General features: G+C 41.0%; 1 protein-coding gene across 1 annotated transcript in view; it reads right to left on the bottom strand.

The window, feature by feature from the left end:
• Nucleotides 1–24,016, bottom strand: part of DEPDC1B (DEP domain containing 1B) — an 84,249-nt gene that overhangs the window by 8,428 nt on the left and 51,805 nt on the right. The window contains exons 8-9 of the mRNA XM_080680486.1: nt 9,953–10,119; nt 7,373–7,549 (exon numbers count right to left, since the gene is read on the bottom strand). Coding sequence (XP_080536612.1) covers nt 7,373–7,549; nt 9,953–10,119 — 344 coding nt within the window. The remainder of the gene's footprint in view (nt 1–7,372; nt 7,550–9,952; nt 10,120–24,016) is intronic.

Raw genomic sequence — 24,016 nt, 5'->3', positions numbered from 1 at the left:
GGAGCTGGGCGTGACCATCAGAGAGTCAGCGCTGAGGCAGACCACGCCCACAGGCCAGTGGCGAGTGCGGGAAAGAAGGCTCTAACACTGCCTAGAGAGGCCATAGATAGACCCGGAAGTTAATCCAGAAACACTGCCACCCAGGGGCTGAATCACAAATTGACTCTTGTGTAATCAAAAATAAAGGAATACGAGAAATTAAGACACACCGCCTGCTTAAAATCAGGACTGGCTTACAACACCGAAGAGCAGTGGATCGCAGGGAACTGCAATACTGTCTGGACTGAGAAACAGGCGTGCCAAACAGAAAAACAGAGGAAGTGAATGACCTTCACTACTTCACATTTTATTTTTACCTTTTATTTTTTTATTCTTTTTTATTTTCATTTTTTGCATCTTTTAATCAAGAAACTTTTTTTTCTCTTTTTTCATCACTTGATTTTACCTTTTTAATTATTACATTTTTATTTTCAATCCGTATTATTACTACTGCTATTTTATCTTTTTTTTTTTTTTTTAAGTGTCATTTTATTTTCTCTTCATTTTATTTTGGGATTAGGGTTCTACATTCTATTTCTATCTTTCCTTTAGCATCGTTTTACTCTATCTCAACTCTACCTTTAGGCCATCACTCCCCTCCTAACCTCCCCCTTTTCAGTGTCCTGTTTATCTTACCCTTTTACTGCTTTAGATTCTCCCTATTCTTTCTGTTTACCCCTTGTTAAAATCTCACCCTACTTACATATCTAATCTCCAATCCCCTGCTCCAAGTCCACATACACCTCTCCCTTCGCTGTCTGAGCTATCCATAAACTTGTCCTTCTCTCTGTCCTTTTGTTGTTGTTTGCTTGAATGTAGATTATATCCAATTTTTATGCTTTTTTGTGAGATTGTTTTGCTTATTCTTCTTTTGTTTATTTTTTTTGTTTGTTTTGTGCTTCAGCTTTCCCTTGCCTCACTCCATATTAGTTGGTGTTGTAGTTTGTACTAATCCCCAGGCACTTGTTGCTGGCATTTGATGGGATTAGTGATTGTTCTATTGGAGTTTTATCCCCAATATATATAGTCTGTTCCCCTATCTCTCTTAGTCACTTTCTTGTCTCTCTTACTTTTTTTTTCTTTTTTTTCTTCTCTTTACTTTCCCTTTTCCCAATTTCATTTTCACACTCCTTTTTTCTTTTTTTCTTTCTTTCTTTCTTTTTTCCTCTTCTTCTTTCTCTCCTATCACCTAATTTGCCTTTTTCTGGTGGTCACCTTTATTGGAGGTTATTAATATCGTGAATACATTCCTGTTCAGTGCCTTGTGAGTTGTACCTGGTAGTGCTGTATTTTGTGCCTTTAAATCAACCCAGGAGAGAAAGAACTACATAACCAGACACCCAGAGAAGAGAGACCATGGGGAGACAAAGAGGCAGCCCGCATATGAAAGAAAAGCAGGCATCACCAGAAAAGGAAGTAAACGAAATGGAGGCAAGCAACCTTCCAGAAAAAGAATTCAGAGAAATGGTCATAAGGTGGCTGAAAAGAATGGAAGACAAATTCGACAATATGAGCAAGAACCAAGAGGAAATGAAGAAGAACCAAGAAGAAATGAAAAATGACATCGCTGCCGTAAAGAACTCAATAGAAAGCATCAAGAGTAGACTAGAAGAAGCAGAGGACCGCATCAGTGAGCTAGAAGACAAGATGGAAAAAAATACCCAAGAAAAGCAACTTCTAGAAAAAAAAATTAAAAGGCAAGAGGAGAGTCTAAGGGAACTTTGGGACAACACGAAACAAAACAACATCCGCATAATAGGGGTTCCAGAAGGAAAGGAAGCTGAGCAAGGAATAGAAAAACTCTTTGAAGAAATAATGACAGAAAATTTCCCAGATATAGGGAAGAAAAAACACACACAAATCCAAGAAGCTCACAGAGTCCCAAGCAAAATGAACCCCAAAAGACCGACGCCAAGGCACATTATAATTAAATTGGCAAACAACAACGACAAAGTAAGAATCTTAAAAGCAGCAAGAGAGAGACAGAAAGTTACATACAAAGGAACCCCCATCAGACTAGCAACTGATTTCTCAACAGAAACTCATCAAGCCAGAAGGGAATGGAATGAAATATACAAAGTCATGCAAAGGAAGGGGCTGAATCCAAGAATACTGTACCCAGCAAGGCTGTCAATCAAAATTGAAGGTGAAATCAGGAGCTTCACAGACAAAAAAGGACTAAGGGAATTTATTACCACCAAACCAGCAATGCAAGAAATGCTAAAGGGTCTGCTGTAAAAAAAAAGAAATAGGAAGTGAAGAAGTAACACAGGGGTAAAGAATAGGAATGGCGACAAATAAGTACCTATCAATAATAACTTTAAATGTAAATGGATTAAATGCCCCAATCAAAAGACATAGGGTAACGGATTGGATAAGAAAACACGACCCATATATCTGCTGTCTACAAGAAACCCACCTCAGAAAAAAAGACGCACACAGACTGAGGGTGAAGGGATGGAAAAAGGTTTTCCAGGCAAATGGAACTGAAAAAAAAGCTGGGGTAGCAATACTTATTTCTGACAAATTAGATCTCAAACTGAAGGACATAACAAGAGATAAGGAAGGCCATTTCATAATACTAAAGGGAGCAATCCAACAAGAAGAAATAACTCTGGTAAACATATATGCACCCAATACAGGAGCACCCAAATACATAAAAAAACTCCTGGAGGATATCAAGGGAGAGATTGACAGCAATACAATCATAGTAGGAGACTTTAATACCCCACTATCACCATTGGACAAATCCTCTAAACAAAACATCAGCAAAGAAACATCAATCCTAAATGACTCACTAGACCAGATGGAATTAATTGACATCTTCAGAACATTTCACCCCAAAGCCACAGAATATACATTCTTCTCAAGTGCACATGGGTCATTTTCAAAGATAGACCATATGTTGGGTCACAGGCAAAGTCTCTTCAAATTCAAGAAGATAGAAATCATATCAAGCATCTTCTCAGACCACAGTGGCATAAAACTGGAAATCAACTACAATAAAAACAACCCAAAGAAATCAAACACATGGAGACTAAACAGCATGCTATTAAACCATGACTGGGTTACCAGAGAGATCAAAGAAGAAATAAAAAACATCATGACAACAAATGACAATGAAAACACTACAATCCAAAATCTATGGGACACAGCGAAAGCAGTCTTGAGAGGGAAGTTCATAGCTCTACAAGCCTACTGCAAAAAACAAGAAACAGGGGTAATAAATTACCTAACCCAACAACTCAAAGAGTTAGAAAAAGAGCAACAAGAAAAGCCCAGTGTAAGCAGAAGGAAGGAAATAATAAAGATCAGAGCACAGATAAACGACATAGAGACCAAAGAAACAATTCAAAAGATCAACAAGACCAAGAGCTGGTTCTTTGAAAGGATAAACAAGATTGATGAACCTCTAGCCAGGCTCACCAAGAAGCAAAGAGAGAGGACCCAAATAAACAAGATCAGAAATGAAAGAGGTGAAATAACAACAGATCCCGCTGAAATACAAAGGATTGTTAAAAAATACTACGAACAACTCTATTCCAACAAACTGGACAACCTGGAGGAAATGGACATATTCCTAGAAAAATATAACCTTCCAAAACTCAATCAGGAAGAATCTAAACAGCTCAACATGCCAGTAACTATGGAAGAAATTGAAGCAGTCATCAAAGAGCTTCCGGCAAACAAAAGCCCGGGGCCAGACGGCTTCACAGGAGAGTTCTACCAAACATTCAAGGAAGAACTAAAACCTATCCTCCTCAGACTATTCCAAAAAATTCAAGAGGAAGGAACACTTCCAAGCTCCTTCTATGAAGCCAGCATCACCCTAATACCAAAACCAGATAAAGACAACACAATGAAGGAGAATTACAGGCCAATATCCCTCATGAATGTAGATGCCAAAATCCTCAATAAAATTCTAGCAAATAGGATCCAGCAGTACATCAGAAAGATCATACACCATGACCAAGTAGGATTTATCCCAGGAATGCAAGGATGGTTCAATATCCGCAAATCAATAAATGTGATACATCACATAAACAAATTGAGAGATAAAAATCACATAGTCATATCAATTGATGCAGAAAAAGCATTTGACAAAATCCAACACCCTTTCTTGATAAAAACTCTCAACAAGGTGGGAATAGAAGGATCATACCTCAACATAATAAAAGCTATATATGATAAACCCACAGCTAACATCATACTCAATGGGCAAAAACTAAAACCATTTCCCCTAAGAACAGGAACAAGACAGGGATGCCCACTCTCACCACTCCTGTTTGACATAGTACTGGAAGTATTAGCCACTGCAATTAGACAAGAAGAAGAAATAAAAGGCATCCAAATTGGAAAAGAAGAAGTAAAGCTGTCCTTATTTGCAGATGACATGATATTGTACATAAAAAACCCGAAAGACTCCATAAAAAAACTAACAGACTTAATAAATGAATTCGGCAATGTAGCAGGATACAAAATTAATGCCAAGAAATCTATGGCATTTCTATACACCAACAATGAACTTACAGAAAGAGAGACTAAAAAAGCAATCCCATTTTCCATTGCACCAAAAAAATTAAGATACTTAGGAATAAACCTAACCAAGGAGGTAAAAGACCTATATGCGGAAAACTACAGGACCCTGAAAAAAGAGATAGAGGAAGATGTAAACAGATGGAAGAACATACCATGTTCATGGATTGGTAGAATCAACATCATTAAAATGTCCATACTACCCAAAGCAATCTATAGATTCAATGCACTCCCCATTAAAATACCAACGGCGTATTTCACAGACCTAGAAAGAACTCTCCAAAAATTCATCTGGAATAAAAAAAGACCCCGAATAGCCACAGCAATCCTGAGAAAGAAGAATAAAGTAGGAGGGATCTCAATACCAGATTTCAAGCTGTACTACAAAGCCACTGTCCTCAAAACAGCCTGGTACTGGCACAAGAACAGACATATAGATCAATGGAACAGAATAGAGAATCCAGATATCGACCCAAACCAATATGCGCATTTAATATTTGACAAAGGAGGCATGAGCATACAATGGAGTCAAGACAGTCTCTTTAATAAATGGTGTTGGGAAAATTGGACAGATACATGCAAAAAAATGAAACTAGATCACCAACTTACACCATACACAAAAATAAACTCAAAATGGGTACAGGACTTAAATATAAGACGGGAAACCATAAAAATACTAGAGGAATCCACAGGCAGCAAAATCTCAGACATATGCCAAAAGAACTTTTTCAGTGATACTGCCCCTAGGGCAATGGAAGCCAAACAGAAAATAAACAAATGGGACTACATCAAAATAAAAAGCTTTTGCACAGCAAAAGAAACCATCAACAAAACAACAAGAAACCCCACTGTATGGGAGAACATATTTGCAAATGGTATCACTGATAAAGGTTTAATTTCCAACATCTACAGGCAGCTTATACAACTTAATAAAAGGAAGATAAAGGATCCAATAAAAAAATGGGCAACGGACCTAAATAGAATCTTTTCGAAAGAAGACAGAAGGAAGGCCAAGAGACACATGAAAACATGCTCAAAGTCACTAATTATCCGAGAGATGCAAATCAAAACAACAATGCGATACCATCTCACACCTGTCAGAATGGCTATCATCAACAAATCAACAAACGACAAGTGTTGGCGAGGATGCGGAGAAAAAGGAACCCTCGTGCACTGCTGGTGGGAATGCAGACTGGTGCAGCCACTGTGGAGAACAGTATGGAGTTTCCTCAAAAAACTGAAAATGGAACTCCCATTTGACCCAGTAATCCCACTCCTAGGAATATATCCTAAGAAACCAGAAACACCAATCAGAAAGGATATATGCACCCCTATGTTCATAGCAGCACAATTTACAATAGCTAAGATTTGGAAACAGCCTAGGTGCCCATCAGCAGATGACTGGATCAGAAAACTATGGTACATCTACACAATGGAATACTATGCTGCCGTAAAAAAGAAGGAATTACTACCATTTGTAGGCACTTGGATGGAATTAGAGAACATTATGCTAAGTGAAATAAGCCAGTCAATGAAAGAAAAATACCACATGATCCCACTCATTTGGGGATAATGAAAAACATTATAAACTGATGAACAAAAAAATAGTTACAGAGGCAGTAAAGCATCAAACAGACTGTCAAATTACAGTGGTAAGGTTAGGGAGAGGTGGGGGAAATAAGAGATCAACTGAAGGACTTATATGCATGTATATAAGAGTAAGCAACGGATACAAAACATTGGGGGGTGAGGGCATGTATGGGAGTGAGGTGGGGGTGGGGGGCAATGGTAAGATATGTACACATATAATACCTTAATAAAAATTTGAAAAAAAAAAAAAAAAAAAAAAAAAAAAAAAAAAAAAAAAAAACAATGCCTGCCTCACAACTGATCTACCCCAGATCAGCCCCAGACTGCCCCAAAATTGAGGAACCTCAAAAAGCACGTTAGTGAAGAAGAAGTCGAATCATTCTGAAGGAACCAAGCAGAATTTCTGCCAAGACTTTTTACCAATAGTTTCTGCTCCTACAGGCTTACATACAAACCCCATTTTAGGGTCCACATACTATAGCAATAACAACGATAACAGCACTCCCTTTCAAAGAGGTACCTACCATGTCAGACAGTTGTGCAAGGGGTTTTACAGTAATCCATAATTTAGTATTATACTATGAAATGCTTCACAACCACTTTATACAGCATGTGTGGCCCATTTTAACAATTGAAGAAACTAAAATCAAGAGAGGTTAATGGATTTGCCCAGAGCCACACAACTAGGGAAGAGGGGAGCCAGGAGTTTGACCCAGGTCTTTATGGCTCTTGTTCGCCTACCACACCATGTTTTGAAGTGAGGCAGTATGGCATAGGAGTTAGGGGCACTGATTCTGGAGACTGATCTCATCTGTTTGAATCCTGGCACTGTGACCTTGGACTAGTTGCTTAAGTTCTCTGGGCCAAAGCTTTCTCATCCAAAAAATATAATAACAGTACATAGGCTGCAGGGCTATTAAGAATGAAGACATGTATTTCATATAAATAATTTCCATCAGGAAGTATATACAGACTCTGAACAAATTCACTTAAGGAGTTGGCAATCACAAGTATGCAGTTTTGATTGACATAACAAAACCAGTAGGCAACCCACAAATTTTCAGTGATAACAAACTTGTATGCTTACTATGTGCCAAACCTTGCTGTAAGCACCTTGTACATATTAATTCACTTAGTCCTCATAACATAAACTCCCAAGAAGCCTAGCTGACAATTTCATAGGATTTGAGAATATCCCTTCCTTTACCTGCACTCTTCGTAGGTGAGCCACACGCTCCTCTATGGAGGTCTGCAAGGCCAAAGGGACTTTCAGAATATCTTGGTAATTGTCCATCAGAAATGTTACCAACCTAGCAGCTAATAACTCATCCAAGTCCACTTCATCCTTGGAGCACAAGATGCAACGGGAAAATGTCTGAATCATCTAAAAGAAGAAAAAAAAAGGTGGGGGAGATTGTTCGATACAAATGAATTTCTTTTCCCTACTCTGAATTGAGTACAATCTTAATTTGCAAAAACCAAATGTGACTAGTCAGTGAGAAATGGCCCACAGCACAGGGTGAACATCCTACCTGGCACTTGGCCACACCTGGTCATCTCAGATGTGTTGATTTTCTCATTAATCAGCATGAGCAGAATGTGCATCGCATCTCAGAGACTTAGCAGAAATGCTTGTCTGAGGGCTTTTAAACCCCTTTCACAGATGGTTTTAAATATATATATTTAAACAAATTCTGTAACTTATCATTACCACCATGACCTAGATCATGTAGCACTTTTAAGTTCAGTGTACTTTATAGCCAATTAGTCTGATAATATCCTAATTACATCATTGATTTTTTTTTTTAATCATTGATTTTTTTTTTCAATCTACTAGCACAGTTTTATGGGTCTCAAACACTATATATTTTCCTAGTTAACTGTTATTTTCTCTAGGATTTTGAATGTATATTTGACAGTGACCTTGAAGAAAACCATGAGACTTTACAAGAAGTGCATTAAGTGATGAGACCCTTTACGGTAAGCAGAAATATAAACAGAATTCATATTAACTACTTCATTCTTAATGCTATCCTTTGGATTGATTTTCTATTTCTTTTTTTTTTTTTTTTTTAATTCTGGGTAGACTGGGCCAGCCTGGGGCTCTCAGCCTGCGGCTCCTTCTTCTTCTTCTTTTTTTTTTTTATTTTTTTTAATTTAATTTTATTTTTTTAATTGTTTGAAGTATTGGCCCAGCTCAGAGTGGGACCCAGGTAACAGACAGAGACTTGGCCGACAGTATCTGCCCTATATCTAAATCCAGCCTAGCACCAGGAATGCTCAGGGCCTACTCAAGAATGCAAATAATCCTTTCCACTAATATTTACAGGGTAAACTAAGATTGTTGGTAGAATATTAAATTTGACAGTAAAATAATAATCAAGTTTTCAGATTAATTTAAATAGGCTAATTGAAATAAGTGAATATTCAAGAAAATTTAATTGTACTGGACAAAAAGCTGTTTCTAAAGTGGTAACTAAAAGTTCTATTGGTAGTTCATCTCATGGTAAAATTCCTGAACATGCAATGAAACTAAAGCAGTCATATTTTTGTGCAAAAAATTAAAATTTAAAGTTATTAAGACTGCATTATAAAATTTACAAAAGCCTCCATTAATCAAAAAAAGGGGGGATAGTAGGGTAATATCATGTAAGGAAAAATATCCTGTAAGTAAATTACATCTAGAAAATTTTTACTTTACAAAGTTAATTTTCATTTGTAATGGATTGATTTTCTTAGTAATTTTATTGCTGATGATCGTATTTCAAGACCTATAAACATGTAATTCTGTCTAATAAGGCATCACTTTATCAACACTGCAGATGACACTTGATATTCATTCACATTTCTGTGCACAGAGACTCTGTACTGGGAGACTACAGACCCCAGGGTACCCATGAATGCCTTGAAATTGTATGCAAAATTTTACACATGTGTTCTTCTGGGAGAATAGGTGCAAACTTTTCTTCAGCTTTTCAGAAAGGTCCACTAGCCTCCCTACCAACTCCTTCCCCAAAAAGGACAGGAATCACTCCCCTGGGCACTGAGGACTCCTCTTACCTTACTCCACACTTCTAAAACTGGGCCAGTGGACCCTCAGGGGTACACAGGGTTCACCAGGATATGGGAATAACATATACATACCAATGAAGCATCAATTTCACTCCAAGACTTTTTTTTTAGATAAATTAAGAAATTTAGCTAATTAGCAATTCCAAACATAAACCCCATTTTAAAACACATGCTGACAATACAAAGTAGAATTTAAAATTACTCGATTTTAAGCAAAACAGAGCATATTTTAAGAAAAACCCTCATTCATGGACCCTTAGGTCCTACTCAGGAGATACAAGTTCTCTTTCTCCTTCTCAGTTATCTGGTCAAATTCCACATTTTACTTCTTCCCTCATTAATCCCTTTATATGCTGCATCTCTCCTACTGGTTATAGTAATAATGGCTCTGCAACCCTTTTGGCCTGGAGGAGAGTGTTGTTTTCTTCAGAAATCACTTACCCTTTCTGTCCACTTTCCTTCTCTTTGTGTTGACAGTACATAGGATACAGCAGGTATCTCTACACTCAGAGTCTACCCTACTCACTTTTATTATGTTCTTTAAGACACTAAGACCAAAAGCACAATACCAGTCTGGGTGGATTCCAAGCCATGGCTCCGTAAGCAAGTCTGCCATGTACTAGTATCTTCCTCAGCTTGCCAAGCTAGTACACTTTACTCAGGTTAATTTTATTCCAAAAACTCAAGTCATGTTAGATGTTATAGCTCAACCTACCAGTGTTCGGGTGCCAAGGCCATCACAAAGTGGTGGCATCTCCTTATTTGAGCAGATCCTTGTCATCATCTTCATTAACAGCTGTAACTTTCTCCTATTTTCAGGTGGCAGGAGGAGGCAGCAAATCTGAAATGCTTCAATGGCCATTTTCTCCTCCTGTAACAAACCTGATTTAGAAAAAAAAAATTTTAAACTTAAAAACCAATAGCCTGGGGAGAAGCCAACACCTAAACTGCTGCCTCGCACAACAATATCAAAACTACAACTAAAAGACAAAACAGACACCATCCAGAACTACAAGAAGGCTAGCTGAGTGGAAATGCTACAACTAGAAGGAAAGAGGAAAGCACATTGAGACTCAGAGGAGCTGCAAAAGGCTGAGGTACAGAGATGCGTGTGCGCAGAGAGGACGGGCAGCTGAGTACACGGGCGGCTGAGTGCGTGGCTGGCTTTCCCAGTGGGAGGGAGATGGAAGCTCCCGACTGCGCTGAACTCCAGTCCCAGGCGAGACTCTGGGAAGCCAGACTCATTTGGGGGAATCTGGACTGTCAGGAAAAGAGAAAGCACACTGAGACTCAGGGGAGCTGCAGAGGCAGAGGTCCAGAGCCGTGCGCTCGTGTGCAGAGAGGACTGACTGCTGAGTGCGCGGCTGGCTTTCTCAAGCAGGAGGGAGACGGAAGCTCCCGACTGCGATGAACTCCAGTTCCGGGCGAGATTCTGGGAACCCAGACTCATTCGGGGAGAAACTGGACTGTCTGGCAGTGGGCAAAACTCGAGGGCGGCTTTCTCTCAGAGGTGCTTGCAGTGATTACCGAGGGACACTGAGACCCAGGAGCCTCATAGGGCAGGGCTGACGGGAAGCCAAGGCTGCCTGCTCTGCCCTGAGACTCTGCCCCATCCAAGCTGAGCACAGAGGTATTTGCAATTTTGCAAGTCTTGTCTCATAAGGGTGTCTCCAGCACAGAACTTCTCCCAGCATAGACACAGCTGATCCTCACAGCCAATTGACCTGGAGGTCAATTCCTCCCAGTGATACCAACAACAATCAAGACTTAACTACAACAAGGCTGTGGACACAGTCCACAAAGGGGTTCACGAAGAGTGTCCACCTCAGTTAACTGGGGAGGCTGAGCCACTGGGCCCTATAGGACACCTACCACACAAAGCTACTCTACCAACTCAGGGAATCAGCAAAAATGCGGAGACAAAGAAACAGATTACAAATGAAAGAAATGGAGAAAAGCAAACAACTGGATATAGAGTTCAAAACCACGGTTATAAGGTTTTTCAAGAATTTTCTAGAAACCACCGATAAATTTAGTGAGACCCTTGAGGATATGAAAAAGGACCAACTAGAAATTAAACATACACTGACTGAAATGAAAAATATTATACAGAGACCTAACAGCAGACTAGAGGACCGCAAGAATCAAGTCAAAGATTTGAAATACAAAGAAGCAAAAAACACTCAACCGAAAAAGCAAAAAGAAAAAAGAATCCAAAAACTTGAACATAGTGTAAGGAGCCTCTGGGACAACCTCAAGCGTACCAACATCCGAATTATGGGGGTGCCAGAAGAAGAGAGAGAGCAAGATACTGAAAACCTATTGGAAGAAATAATGACTGAAAACTTCCCTCACCTGGTGAAAGAAATAGACTTACAAGTCCAGGAAGCGCAGAGAACCCCAAACAAAAGGAATCCAAAGAGGACCACACCAAGTCACATCATAATTAAAATGCCAAGAGCAAAAGACAAAGAGAGAATATTAAGCAGCAAGAGAAAAACAGTTAATTACCTACAAGGGAGCACCCATAAGATTGTCAGCTGATTTCTCAACAGAAACTATGCAGGCCAGAAGGGAGTGGCAAGAAATATTCAAAGTGATGAATGGCAAGAACCTACAACCAAGATTACTCTACCCAGCAAAGCTATCATTCAGAATTGAAGTTCAGACAAAGAGCTTCACAGATAAGAAAAAGCTAAAGGAGTTCATCACCGCCAAACCAGTATTATATGAAATGCTGAAAGGTATTCTTTAAGAAGAGGAAGAAGAAGAAAAAGGTAAAGATAAAAATTATGAACAACAAATACAAGTCTATCAATAAGTGAATCTAAAAATCAAGTGAATAAAAAATCTGATGAACAGAATAAACTGGTGAATATAAGAGAATCAGGGGCATAGAAAGGGAGTGGACTGACAATTCTCAGGGGGAAAGGAGCGTTGGGGATGCAGGAAGAGACTGGACAAAAATTGTACACCTATGGATGAGGACAGTTGTGGGGAGGTAAGGGCAGAGGGTGGGGTGGGAACCGGGTGGAGTGGAGCTATGGGGGGAAAAAAAGAGGAACAATTGTAATAATCTGAACAATAAAGATTTATTAAAGAAAAAAGAAAATAAAGAAAAAAAGGTTTATGACCATGTTTTAATTTATTCTTTCATTTATCTAATAAACTAGAGGCTCATTGCACAAAGAGATTCGTGTAATAGGCCTTCCTTCCCTTGGCTTCCAGCACCAGTTTTCCTTCAGTACCCGGGACCCAGGCCTTCGCTCCAGCCAGAGTCTGCCTTCTTCGTTTTTGCTGCAGACTGCGGCCAGAGTCTGCCATCTTTTTTTTTTTTTTTAAATATATTTTATTGATTTTTTACAGAGAGGACGGGAGAGGGATAGAGAGTTAGAAACATCGATGAGAGAGAAACATCGATCAGCTGCCTCCTGCACACCTCCCACTGGAGATGTGCCCGCAACCAAGGTACATACCCTTGACCGGAATCGAACCCGGGACCCTTCAGTCCACAGGCCGATGCTCTATCCACTGAGCCAAACCGGTTTCAGCCAGAGTCTGCCATCTTCGCTACAGACTGCTGTCTTCGTCTTCGCTGCAGACTCTGGAGTCTGCAGTCTTGTCTTTACTGTGGCACTCCGCTCTTGTAGATCCCTTCCTCCCACCCCCGCTGCCCTCCCTCTCATAGCAGGCGTCCTGCCCTCCCGGCCACTCTGCGCCTAGAGCAGCTGGGCGGCCGCCATCTTTGGTCTTCTAATTTGCATACTCACTCTGATTGGCTGTGGGCATAGTGGAGGTACGTTCAATTTACATGTTTGTCTATTACTAGATAAGAAATTTATTTAAGCCCTGCATATATCCCAGGAACTGTTTTAGAAAGGATACACTGGGGAATAAAATAAAATCCTGTCTGACCTCATGGAACTCCCCTCCCAGCAGATAATGAGCACAGACAACCTCCTATATAATAAAATAATAAAGAGGTAATATGCAAATTAACCCTCATGCCCTCACAAGATGGCTGCCTATGACCAGGCGGGCAGGGGCGTTAGTGAGGGATGACCAAACGACTGAATAAGCAGGCTGCATGGGGCGACCAGGATGGCAGGGGGGTTAGTGAGGGACAGCCAAATGACTGAACAAGCAGGCTGCATGGGACGACCAGGCCAGCAGGTGCGTTAGTGAGGGACGGCCAAACGACTGAATAGCAGGGGTGACGTGGCTGGGGGGGGGGGGGCCTGTGAGGGGCGACCAGGCTGGCAGGGGTGTCAGTTGGGTGCAATCGGGCCAGCAGGAGTGGCAGTTGAGGGCAACTAGGCCAGTGGGGGCGGGGAGGGCAGTTAGGGGCAACCAGGCTGGCAGAGGGGGGCAGTTGGGGGCAACCAGGCCAGCAGGGGGGGCAGTAAGAGGCAACCAGGTTGGTGGGGGGAGCAGTTAGGGGTGACCAGGCTGGCAGAGAGGGGCAGTTAGGGGCAACCGGGCTGGCAGGGGGGGCAGTAAGGGGTGACCAGACTGGCAGGGGGGCAGTTGGGGGCAACCTGGCCGGCAGTGGGGGGCAGTTATGGGTGACCAGGCAGGCAGGCAGGTGAGCAATAAGGAGCCAGTGGTCCAGGATTGTGAAAGAGATGTCTGACTGCCGGTATAGGCACTGGGCCTCTAGTATATAAATATGATGTGAGGAAGAAAAATGCCGTGAAGAAAAATAAAGAAGAAAAGAAGCTGGGGAGTGATGGGAAAACACTACTAGTGTTTTGGGAAAGGTCTCTTTCTAAGGAGGTGACATTTGAGCAGTCATCTGAAGGAATAACAGTAAGCCAGGGAAATATCAAAGAGACAAATTTTCAAGGTGGAGGAAATATCAATAAAGATTTCAATGTGTGAGTATGCTTGAATAATTTGAGGAACAGCAATGAGGCCAGTGTAAGGAGAGTAGTGTGTAATAAATATTCAAATTAGAAATGAGGTTAGAGAGGAAGCCAAGAGATACACAGAACCTTGTAGACTATCATTAATGACTTTGGGTTTTATTGTAAGTGATCTGAGAAGCCACTGGAGAATTATGGGTAATATAAGGGTGGGGCAAAAAGGAGGTTTACAGTTTTGAGTATGCGAAACAGTTTATCCTTGTATTATCCTAGAGGTCTGGTGCATAAAATCATACATAGATAGGGTCCAGCTGGCCCGGCTGGGAGAGGGGCCACGGGCAGTTGGCGGGCTGGCCCTGGCCCCTGGTTGAACTCCCGGTCAAGGGGACAATTTGCATATCAGCCTTTTATTATATAGGACTAGAGGCCCGATGCATGAAAATTCATGCAAGAGTAGGCCTTCCTTCCCCTGGCTGCCAGCACCGGCTTCCCTCCAGGACCCAGGACCCAGGCAGGCTTCCCCCGGGCCACCCGCAGGCACCTGGGATCCGGGCTGGCTTCTCCCGGGCTGCTCGCAGGCACCCGGGACCCCGGCTAGCTTCCCTCCAGCCCCCAGCTTCGTCAGGAAGGACATCGGGAAGACATCCTGTCTAATTAGCATATTACCCTTTTATTATTATAGATTACTATATTATTTTACATAGGAATAACTGTAAACTTACTTTTGCCCCACCCTGTATGTACAAATACTTTTCAGAAACGTAAGATAAGGTGAAATTTGACTCTCTGTATAATTGAAAAAAACAACAGGGATTTGTGGGCTAATGTGATAGAAGGCTTCATGGAAAAAGTGGAAGGCTTTGTGGAGAAACAGATCTAGAATTTAATTAATTCTTACCAGTTCCAACTGCTACTTTATCTAAAACTTGCATGTTCCTTCCTCCTTGTTACTCGCTTACAATCTACAGCTGCCAGAATAAAAAGTAATTCAGGAATCTACACTAATAAAAGAGAAACATGCAAATTACCGTCACTCCACTACGCCCAACAGCCAATCAGAGTGAGTATGCAAATTAACCTGAAAAGATGGTGGCAGCCCCGCCCCCCAGCCGCTCCTGGCCCGTGGGAGTCGGAGAAATCGGGCACCAGCACCTGAGGCTGGCTACAGCCTGGGAGATGAAGAAGCTGCCTGCCCCGTGATCCCAGGCCACAGCCAGCAGCAGAAGCCTCACATCCACCTGCCCCACGTCCTGGGGGAGAAACCGGGCCCCAGCGCCTGAGGTTGGCTGCAGCCAGAGAGACCAAGAAGCCACCTGCCTCGTGATCCCAGGCTGCAGCCAATAGCAGAAGCCCCACATCCTGGGGGAGATGGAGAAACCGGGCCCCAGTGCCTGAGGCTGGGTGCAGCCCGGGAGACGAAGAAGCCGCCTGCCCCATGATCCCAGGCCGCAGCCAGCTGGAGAAGTCGCCCACACTGCATCCCAGGGAAGACAGAGAAGCTGCCCGCCTGCGGTCCATGCACTAGCACCTGCGGCTGGCTACAGCCTGGTAGACGGAGAAGCCGCCCACCCCACGGTTCTAGGCGCCAGCACTTGCAGCTGCAGCCCAGGCGAAGCCACCTGCCCACCATCCCCTGCGGCTGCAGCTGGCCTGGGTGCCTATGGCTGACCAGAGGGAGGGAAGCCTGGATTCCGGGTGCCTGTGGTCGGCTGGAGGAGGGAATCCTTAGTCCCAGATGCGGGGCCAAGGCAGAGGTGGTTAGGGGCAATCAAGCCAGCAGGGGAGCAGTTAGGGACAATCAGGCTGGCAGGCAGAAGCAGATAGGGGCAATCAGGCAGGCAGGCGAGTGGTTAGGAGCCAGCAGTTCTGGATTGTAAGAGGGATGTCTGACTGCCGGTTATCCCCTGAGCGGTCCCAGATTGGAGAGGGTGCAGGCCGGGCTGAGGGACACACTTCTCCACCCCACCCCCAACCCCCAGTGCACGAATTTCATGCACCGGGCCACTAGTGACAGATAAAGGAATTAGCAGAAAAATATGCTATATATTCATAGGTTTTCTAACTATGTCAATATATTTAAAAGAAATATGAACATAGTGAGGAGAGAAATGGAAAATATAAAAGAGAACCAAATGGATCTTCTAGAGATGAAATATACTAAGCCTCATACATTCACTAGATGAAAACAATTACAGATTACATACTGTGAAAAAAAAATCAAAAAACTTAGACACACAGTAATATAAACTTTAGCCAAAATAGAAACAGGGAGAGAAAAAAGTGTGTGTGGGGGTGGGGGGTGGGGGGATGGCAGGGGGGGGGGGGAAGGGGGCAATGAACAGAGCTGCAGCAACCTGTGGAAAAATATCAAATGATCTAACACATGTATAATTAGAAAAGGGGAAGGAGGTGTAGAAAAATATTTGAAGAAATAATGGCCCCAAAGTTTCCAAATTTGATGAAATCTATAAATGAACAGATAAAAAAAATTCAACGAATCAAAGTATAATAAACACAAAGAAAATCACATAAAGGCGCATCGTAATTAAATTCCTAAAAATCATAGAACTCATGATAGATGAAACCTCAAAAGTGGTCAGAGGAAAAAAGGACACATTATGCCCAGAGGAACAAAAATAAGAAATTACCCTAGACAACTTTAAAGTGCTGGAAGGACAAAAACTTTTAACATAGAATTTTATATCCATTAAAAGTATCTTTCAGAAATAAGTCAAAACAAGTACTTTTCAAAGGAGCCCCTTGTACCCCCTCCAAAAAAGCACAGAATTTATTTCACAATAGGCCTATACTATAAAAAATGTTAAGAACACTTTCCAAGCAAAAGAAAAATGATATCAGATGAAAACCTGGATCTACACAAAGAAATGAAGAATACTAAATATGTGGGAAGATAAAACTTGCTTTATGTTTCTTAATTCCTTTGAAGGAAAAATATCTGTTTAAAGAAAAAATAACAATGTGTAGTAGGATTTATAAAGTGTTATTAAAAAACATATGTAGGATTATAATGTATGAAACAATAGTACAAAGGGAAAAATGAAAAAAATATTGCAACGTAGTAACATTATATGTGAAATAATATAATATTTAAAGGTAGGCAAAGATTTCTTGAGACACAAAAAGCATGAACCATAAAAGAAAATTATGAAATGTATTTCATCAAAATCAAAGTTTTTGCTTTATATTTATTACTTTTAAAAATATATATATTTTATTGATTTTTTATAGAGAGGAAGGGAGAGGGATAGAAAGTTAGAAACATCAATGAGGGAGAAACATAGATCAGCTGCCTCCTGCGTGCCCTGCACTGGGGATGTGCCCGCAACCAAGGTACATGCCCTTGACCAGAATCGAACCTGGGACCCTTCAGTCCGCAGGCCGATGTTCTATCCACTGAGCCAAACCGGTTAGGGCTATATTTATTACTTCTAATAAATATTTTTATATTTCAGAGTGGAAGGGAGAAGGAAAAAGAGATAGAAACATGAGAGAGAATCACTGATTGGCTGCCTCCTGCCTGCCCTCCACTGAGGTTCAAGCTCTGTCCCTCTCCCTTCCTCTCTCTCTGAAAAAATCAATAAAAACATATTTTTAAAAATCTTAGAAGTATAGAAGCTCTTTGTGAAAAAAAAAGGAAAGACTTCATGAGACACAAAAATTAATTTGACAAAGTAAAACACAAAAGCTCTTTATCTTGTGATTAAAATTAAAGACAAGTCACAGACTACACTGAAGGTAAAAAAAGACTACTAGTATTCAGAATATATATTTTAGAATGACGAGAGAGAGAGAGAGAGAGAGAGAGAGAGAGAGAGAGAGAGAGAGAGAGAGAGAGAGGAGAGAGAGAGAGAGAGAGAGAGAGAGAGAGAGAGAGAGAGAGAGAGAGAAACAGGTAAAGGATAGAAAAAGTCTTTCACCCAAGAAGAAACCCACATAGCCAATAAATAGCAATAAGATTCCTTTCCAGATTAGAAAAATTAAAAAACCTGATGAAACCAAATATCAGTAAGGAAATGGTCAAATAGAAGTATGATGGGGTTTGTAAATTGCTGGAACCATTCTGGAAAGCAATTTGCTAGAGATTTTGCTTCTACATATAGAAGCAAAATCTAGTGTTAAATTGGGGAGGATGGGCATATGGATGTCTCTTATATTAGTCTCTGTTCTGCCAATTTAACACCACCACCACCACCACCACCACCACCTCTCAAATAGTATTTTGATGGAAATCAAATTGCAGGGTTCCTTTTTTACGTGCTATTTAAGAACATTTTCTTTTTATGAGCAATACCTCCAATAATAATGAGCACATCTAGCACTAGGTCTTGGCTTCTAAATATCACTTTACTAAAAGAAACCAAGAATCCTTGAAGAAATGGCTGGTTCCAAGGCTTGGAAAAGGAAGTACAAGATGAGCCTGTAGTGCCAGTGCTGTAAGAATGATGGGGATGTGGCAAAAGGATGTGAGCCAGTTTGAGGAGCCTCCTTCAGGGATTTTATGTATAACAGACTGCTTGATATTTACTGTCCTATATGTCACTGAGGCTGTTCAGTTTAGTCCCCACTCACAGGTCTTTTTTTCTCTCCATACTTTGTTCAGGCTAGCTTTTATTGCTATGTTAGTATTTAACATATGTTTTTTTGCATTGTCCAATCTGCTCCTAATCCCATCCAATGAGATTTTCCTTTGCAATACTGTATTTTTTAACCCCTAAAGTTCAATTTGGTTCTTATTTCTTTGTTCTTTTTTTTTATATGAGACTATCTTTTGTACAATTCAGTGGGTTTGTTCTCTATGTGAGTTTGTGTGTGGGGTTTTAGTATATTCATGAAGCTATGCACCTAAACACTATTTCATTCAAAAAACATTTTTGTCATTCCAAAGAGAAATCTCCATTCATATTAGCAGTTAATTCCTATAATCTTCTCTCCTGCCCCTGGAAACCAATAATTTCTGTCTCTATAGATCTATCTATTCTGAACATTTCATATAATGAAAGCATACAATATGTAATTTTGAGTCTGGCTTCTTTCACCTAGAATAATGTCTTCACAATTCATCCATGTTATAGTATGTAACAGTATTTTACTCCTTTTATGGCTGAATAATATTCCTTTGTGTGGATATACTACATTTTATTCATTCATCATTTGATGGGCATTTCAGTTGTTTCTACGTTTTGGCTATTTTGAGTAATGCTGCTATGAACATTCATGTACAAGTTGTGTAGGCATATGTTTTCAATTATTTTCGGTATAAAACCCAAAGTGGAATTGCCAAATCGCATGTTAACTCCATACAGACAGTCCTCGGGTTACGTCGCACTCGACATACATTGTTTTGTGGTTACGTCACCATCTCCCATCTATACTAATAAAAGGGTAATCTGCAAATTGGTCAAGACGCCCTCACAGTAATGACCGAACAGCAGGCTGCGTGCGGTGACAAGGTCAGCAGGGGGGTTAGTGAGGGACGACCAAACTGACTGAACAGCAGGCTGTGTGGGGCGACCAGGCCAGCGGGGAGGACAGGGGTGGTGTTAGTGAGGGAAGACCAAATGACTGAACAACAGGCTGCGTGGGGCAACAAGGCTGGCAGGGGGGTTAGTGAGGGATGATCAAACGACTGAACAGCAGGCTGCGTGGGGTGATGAGGCTGGCAGGGGGTTTAGTGAGGGAAGACTAAACGACTAAACAGCAGGCTGCGTGGGGCGACCAAGCCGGCAGCGGGAGCAGTGAGGGGTGACCAAACAACCGAACAGAAAGCTGTGTGGGGCGACCAAGCCGGCGGGGGGGCAGTGAGGGGCGACCAGGCTGGCAGAGTGGGGCAGTTAGGGGTGATCAGGCTGGGGGGGGGTCAGTTAGGGGCAATCAGGCAGGCAGGCAGGTGAGCAGTTAGGAGCCAGCGGTCCCGGATTGTGAGAGGGATATCTGACTGCCTGCTTAGGTCCGATCCCCGGGATTGGGCCTAAACCTGCAGTCGGACATCCCCCGAGAGGTCTGGATTGGAGGGGGTGCAGGCTGGGCTGAGAGGATCCCCAACCTGTGCACGAAATTTGTGCACCAGGCCTCTAGTTTATTTATTTTAAAAAAAGTTCTGTCATTTTGACATATGTACATATGTGTTTTATGTTTTTTATTATTTATTTACCACAAGGTCAGGAATTGTTATCTTTCTTTTAAATTTTTTTTACTGTTTCACTTCATTACTGCTGTGTATGTGCTCCATGTGAGTGATGTAGGTGCTTATGTAGGTGGGTTCCGACTTATGGCGAAAATCATGTTACGTCGCACCATAGGAACAGATCTCCAATATAACCCGAGGACCTTCTGTATTTAACTTTTTAAGGAACTGCCAAAAGTTTACAAAATGGCTGTGCTGTTTTACATTCCTAATACTCTCAACAACAAAGATTTTTTAAAAAGGAGAGATTAGGTCATTTGCCCAAATACACAGCTAATTAGTGGTTCTGAGCCCATATAGTCTAGGGCCGTGGTCGGCAAACTGCAGCTCTCGAGCCACATGCGACTCTTTGGCCCCTTGAGTGTGGCTCTTCCACAAAATACCATGGCCTGGGCTAGTCTATTTTGAAGAAGTGGCGTTAGAAGGAGTTTAAGTTTAAAAAATTTGGCTCTCAAAAGAAATTTCAATCGTTGTACTGCTGGTATTTGGCTCTGTTGACCAATGAGTTTGCCGACCACTGGTCTAGGGCATGGACTCCTAAATACTGTGCCACTTTTTCCATGTGGTCAATTATTTCCTAAGGATAAGTGCCTAGAAGTAGAAATGCTGGTTCAAAGAGTACCACAAGCATTTAATAAGCAGGCAGTCAAAGAAAATACCATTCTACATTCAACCTGGGGGCAAGGATTAGAGACAGTAAAAAGCACGAAGAATTTCTGAACATAGCTAAATCTGAAGCTGACTCTTTTATACTAAGGAGGGCACTTCAAAACAATTTCCTTGAGAGTTCAAAAATGAAAGCCAAGTGATAACTACTGCTAGTTTTCTCTCATAAAGTAAAAAATGGAATGTAGTTTATGCCTGAAGAAACACACACGACTTTAAAATGCTAATTTCACTATAATAGAAATGAAAAACTGAATATAACTCTATATGAACCACAGTTAAAAGGAATTTTTAATCTAAGTGTAAAGAACAAACCATGTGTTGTGTTAGCTAAGCATAAAGGACAAACCATGCATAATATAAGCACCTGTCATAATGAACTATTAATACTAGTAATACTTGAGCAATATTATACTTTCTGAGAAGCTTTCACATTCATTAAATCCTCACAATCACCTTACTATGTAGGTAGGTAGAGATAAAATTTAGAGGTTGTTTTTTTTTTAAGTTGTTTACAACTAAAATTAAGAAATATATTTTACATCATAACAACACATATGCATATTCATAGGTATATAAAATAAAAATGTTTATAAAAATACCTACTTTTACTACATATTATACACTCTGATATTTTGTTATTATTCTACTAAAGGCCCGGTGCACGAAGGTGTGCACCAGTGGGGTCCCTTGGCCTGGCCTGCAGGATCAGGCCGAAACTGGCTCTCCGACACCGTCCCCCCCACCCCCCCGCAAAGGGTCCCGGATTGTGAGAGGGCACAGGCCAGGCTGAGGGACCCCACTGGTGCACGATCAGGGCCAGGGAGAGACATGGGAGGTTGGCCAGCCGGGGAGAGACCGTGGGAGGGCTCCAGGGCATGTCCGGCCTGTCTCGCTCAGTCCCGATCAGCCAGACCCCAGCAGCAAGCTAACCTACCGGTTGGAGCGTCTGCCCCCTGGTGGTCAGTGCAGATCATAGTGCCTGGTCGACCAGTCGACTGTCTGCCCCCTGGTGGCTGTTGCATGTCATAGCAACTGGTCAACCGGTCAACTGTCGGCCCCCTGGTGGTCAGTGCATGTCATAGCGAGCGGTTGAGTGGCCTTAGCATATCATTAGCATATTACGCTTTGATTTGTTGACTGGCTGACCGGTCGACCAGACACTTAGCATATTAGGCTTTTATTATACAGAATGTCTTTTGTTTATTTTTTGATGCTGTTCTACAACATAGATTTCACATCCAACACCCACTTTCTGAAATAATGGCTTAGGGAACTACTGAGTTTGAACTGAGACTTGTATAACAAACATCTTCAGCAAGTATTTTCGGGTTCTTCAAGATCATAAAGTATTACTGATATTAAAGAGTGTCTTGGTTTTTTAGGTTCAGTTTTAAGAACTTCTGAAGAACATTAGCATTCTATTCTCATTTTACAGCCAAAGTGTTTTAATGTTGTAACTATTTTATTATTTCGATTCATTTCATTTTCCTAAAACGGAAGCTAAAAGAGTAACTTTCTCATCTTTCACCATTTCTACAATCTCAATGTCATCATAAAAATACTGAATCTTCTTTCTCTTGAGAAAATGGGCCTTCTGTAGCCCATAGGTAACTTGTTTCCTTTTCAGAATGATATAATAGTGTTTATTTAAATCACAGACTTTTTACATAAAAATCATCCTATCATTTGAAAGAAGAAATGACTAGATAGCAACATATGATTATCCTATCTTAGTTTATACATTGTTCCAATTTTTTGTGGTTTTCAAAATAAACATAAAAGGTATTTATTTTGGGGCCTGGCTGCCTGTTTAGGTGGCTCATGGATTGAGTGTTGACCTATGAACTAGGAGGTCACAGTTCAATTCCCAGTCAGAATACATACCCAGTTTGCAGGCTCGATCCCCAGTGGGGGACGTGCAGGAGGCGGCAGAGCAATGATTCTCTTTCATCATTGATGTTTCTATCTCTCTCTCTCCCTCTCCCTTCCTTTTTGAAATCAATAAAAAATATATTTTTTTAAAGAGATACTCTAGTAGGAAAATAAGTGTTGCCCATTGCACTAAGTTTTATATCTATTAGTATGACAGGCATTACTGCCACTTATCAATGAGAAAACTGGGGCCCAAAGTCAATACAACTAGGTCAACAAACCAAGTTACCTGAGTTTGGCAATGTTTTCAATGAAGAAATAAGAATAAAATAATAAAAAGATAATTAAAAATCCACCAAATCATCTGTGAGTTTTTTCAGTCATGAAAACATTTCATTATTTAGCTGTATTAAGGAATAGTAAGTGTAAATAATTCAATACTCAAAGAAACCCAACTGTCCCTTAAGAAATAAATAAATGAAATCAATGAAAATTTATAATATTCTATATCATTAGTGGTTAGGTGACACTTTGGCCATGATGACCTTCCCTTGTTGTACTCCCTCCCATTCCCCAATGGTTATATCAGATTTTTATTTTCAAATAATTAGGAAAACAAATTTTCATTTTTGTAAAGTAGACCCAATCATTCCACTAACATGTGTAATGTTAACAATAAGCTATTCCTTATGGAAGCTTCAAAAAAGAAGTGAAATATGAGACTTTTAGAGGGCCTGGAGTTCCCAGAAAGGCACTGGACACATGTCTGTTCAGCCAGGGAACAAGAGATTCAAAAAGGGTTTGTTGCAGTTTTGAACAACCAAAGGAATAAAAAAACATGTCAGGTTTCATTTTCACTGAAAAGAGATATAAAAAGGAAAAGGTTTATACTAAGCCTAAAGAATTCAGACTACACATCAATTGGAAAGAACACCCTGCCTAAAGAAAGACACAGCAAGAGAGACTAGAGGCTTTTAAACAAAGGCAAACAAGATGCCTTTGTGAATTGCTTAAAAGTAGATATAGATTCACCCACGCACAAGATGATGCCCTTTCTACAGGAAGAGTCCCAGTGCTTTAGCGTATTTATGACTTCTTTTGCTTTTATGCTTAGAAAGTCCTTCATCTACCCCAACATCGGATAAATATCAACTATGTTTTAGAATTT

This window comes from Plecotus auritus (assembly GCF_963455305.1).
Source record: "Plecotus auritus genome assembly, chromosome: 7".
Taxonomy (NCBI): Eukaryota; Metazoa; Chordata; class Mammalia; order Chiroptera; family Vespertilionidae; genus Plecotus; species Plecotus auritus.
The sequence above is the reverse complement of the archived record's forward strand: the minus strand, read 5'-3'. Positions and strand labels throughout refer to the sequence as shown.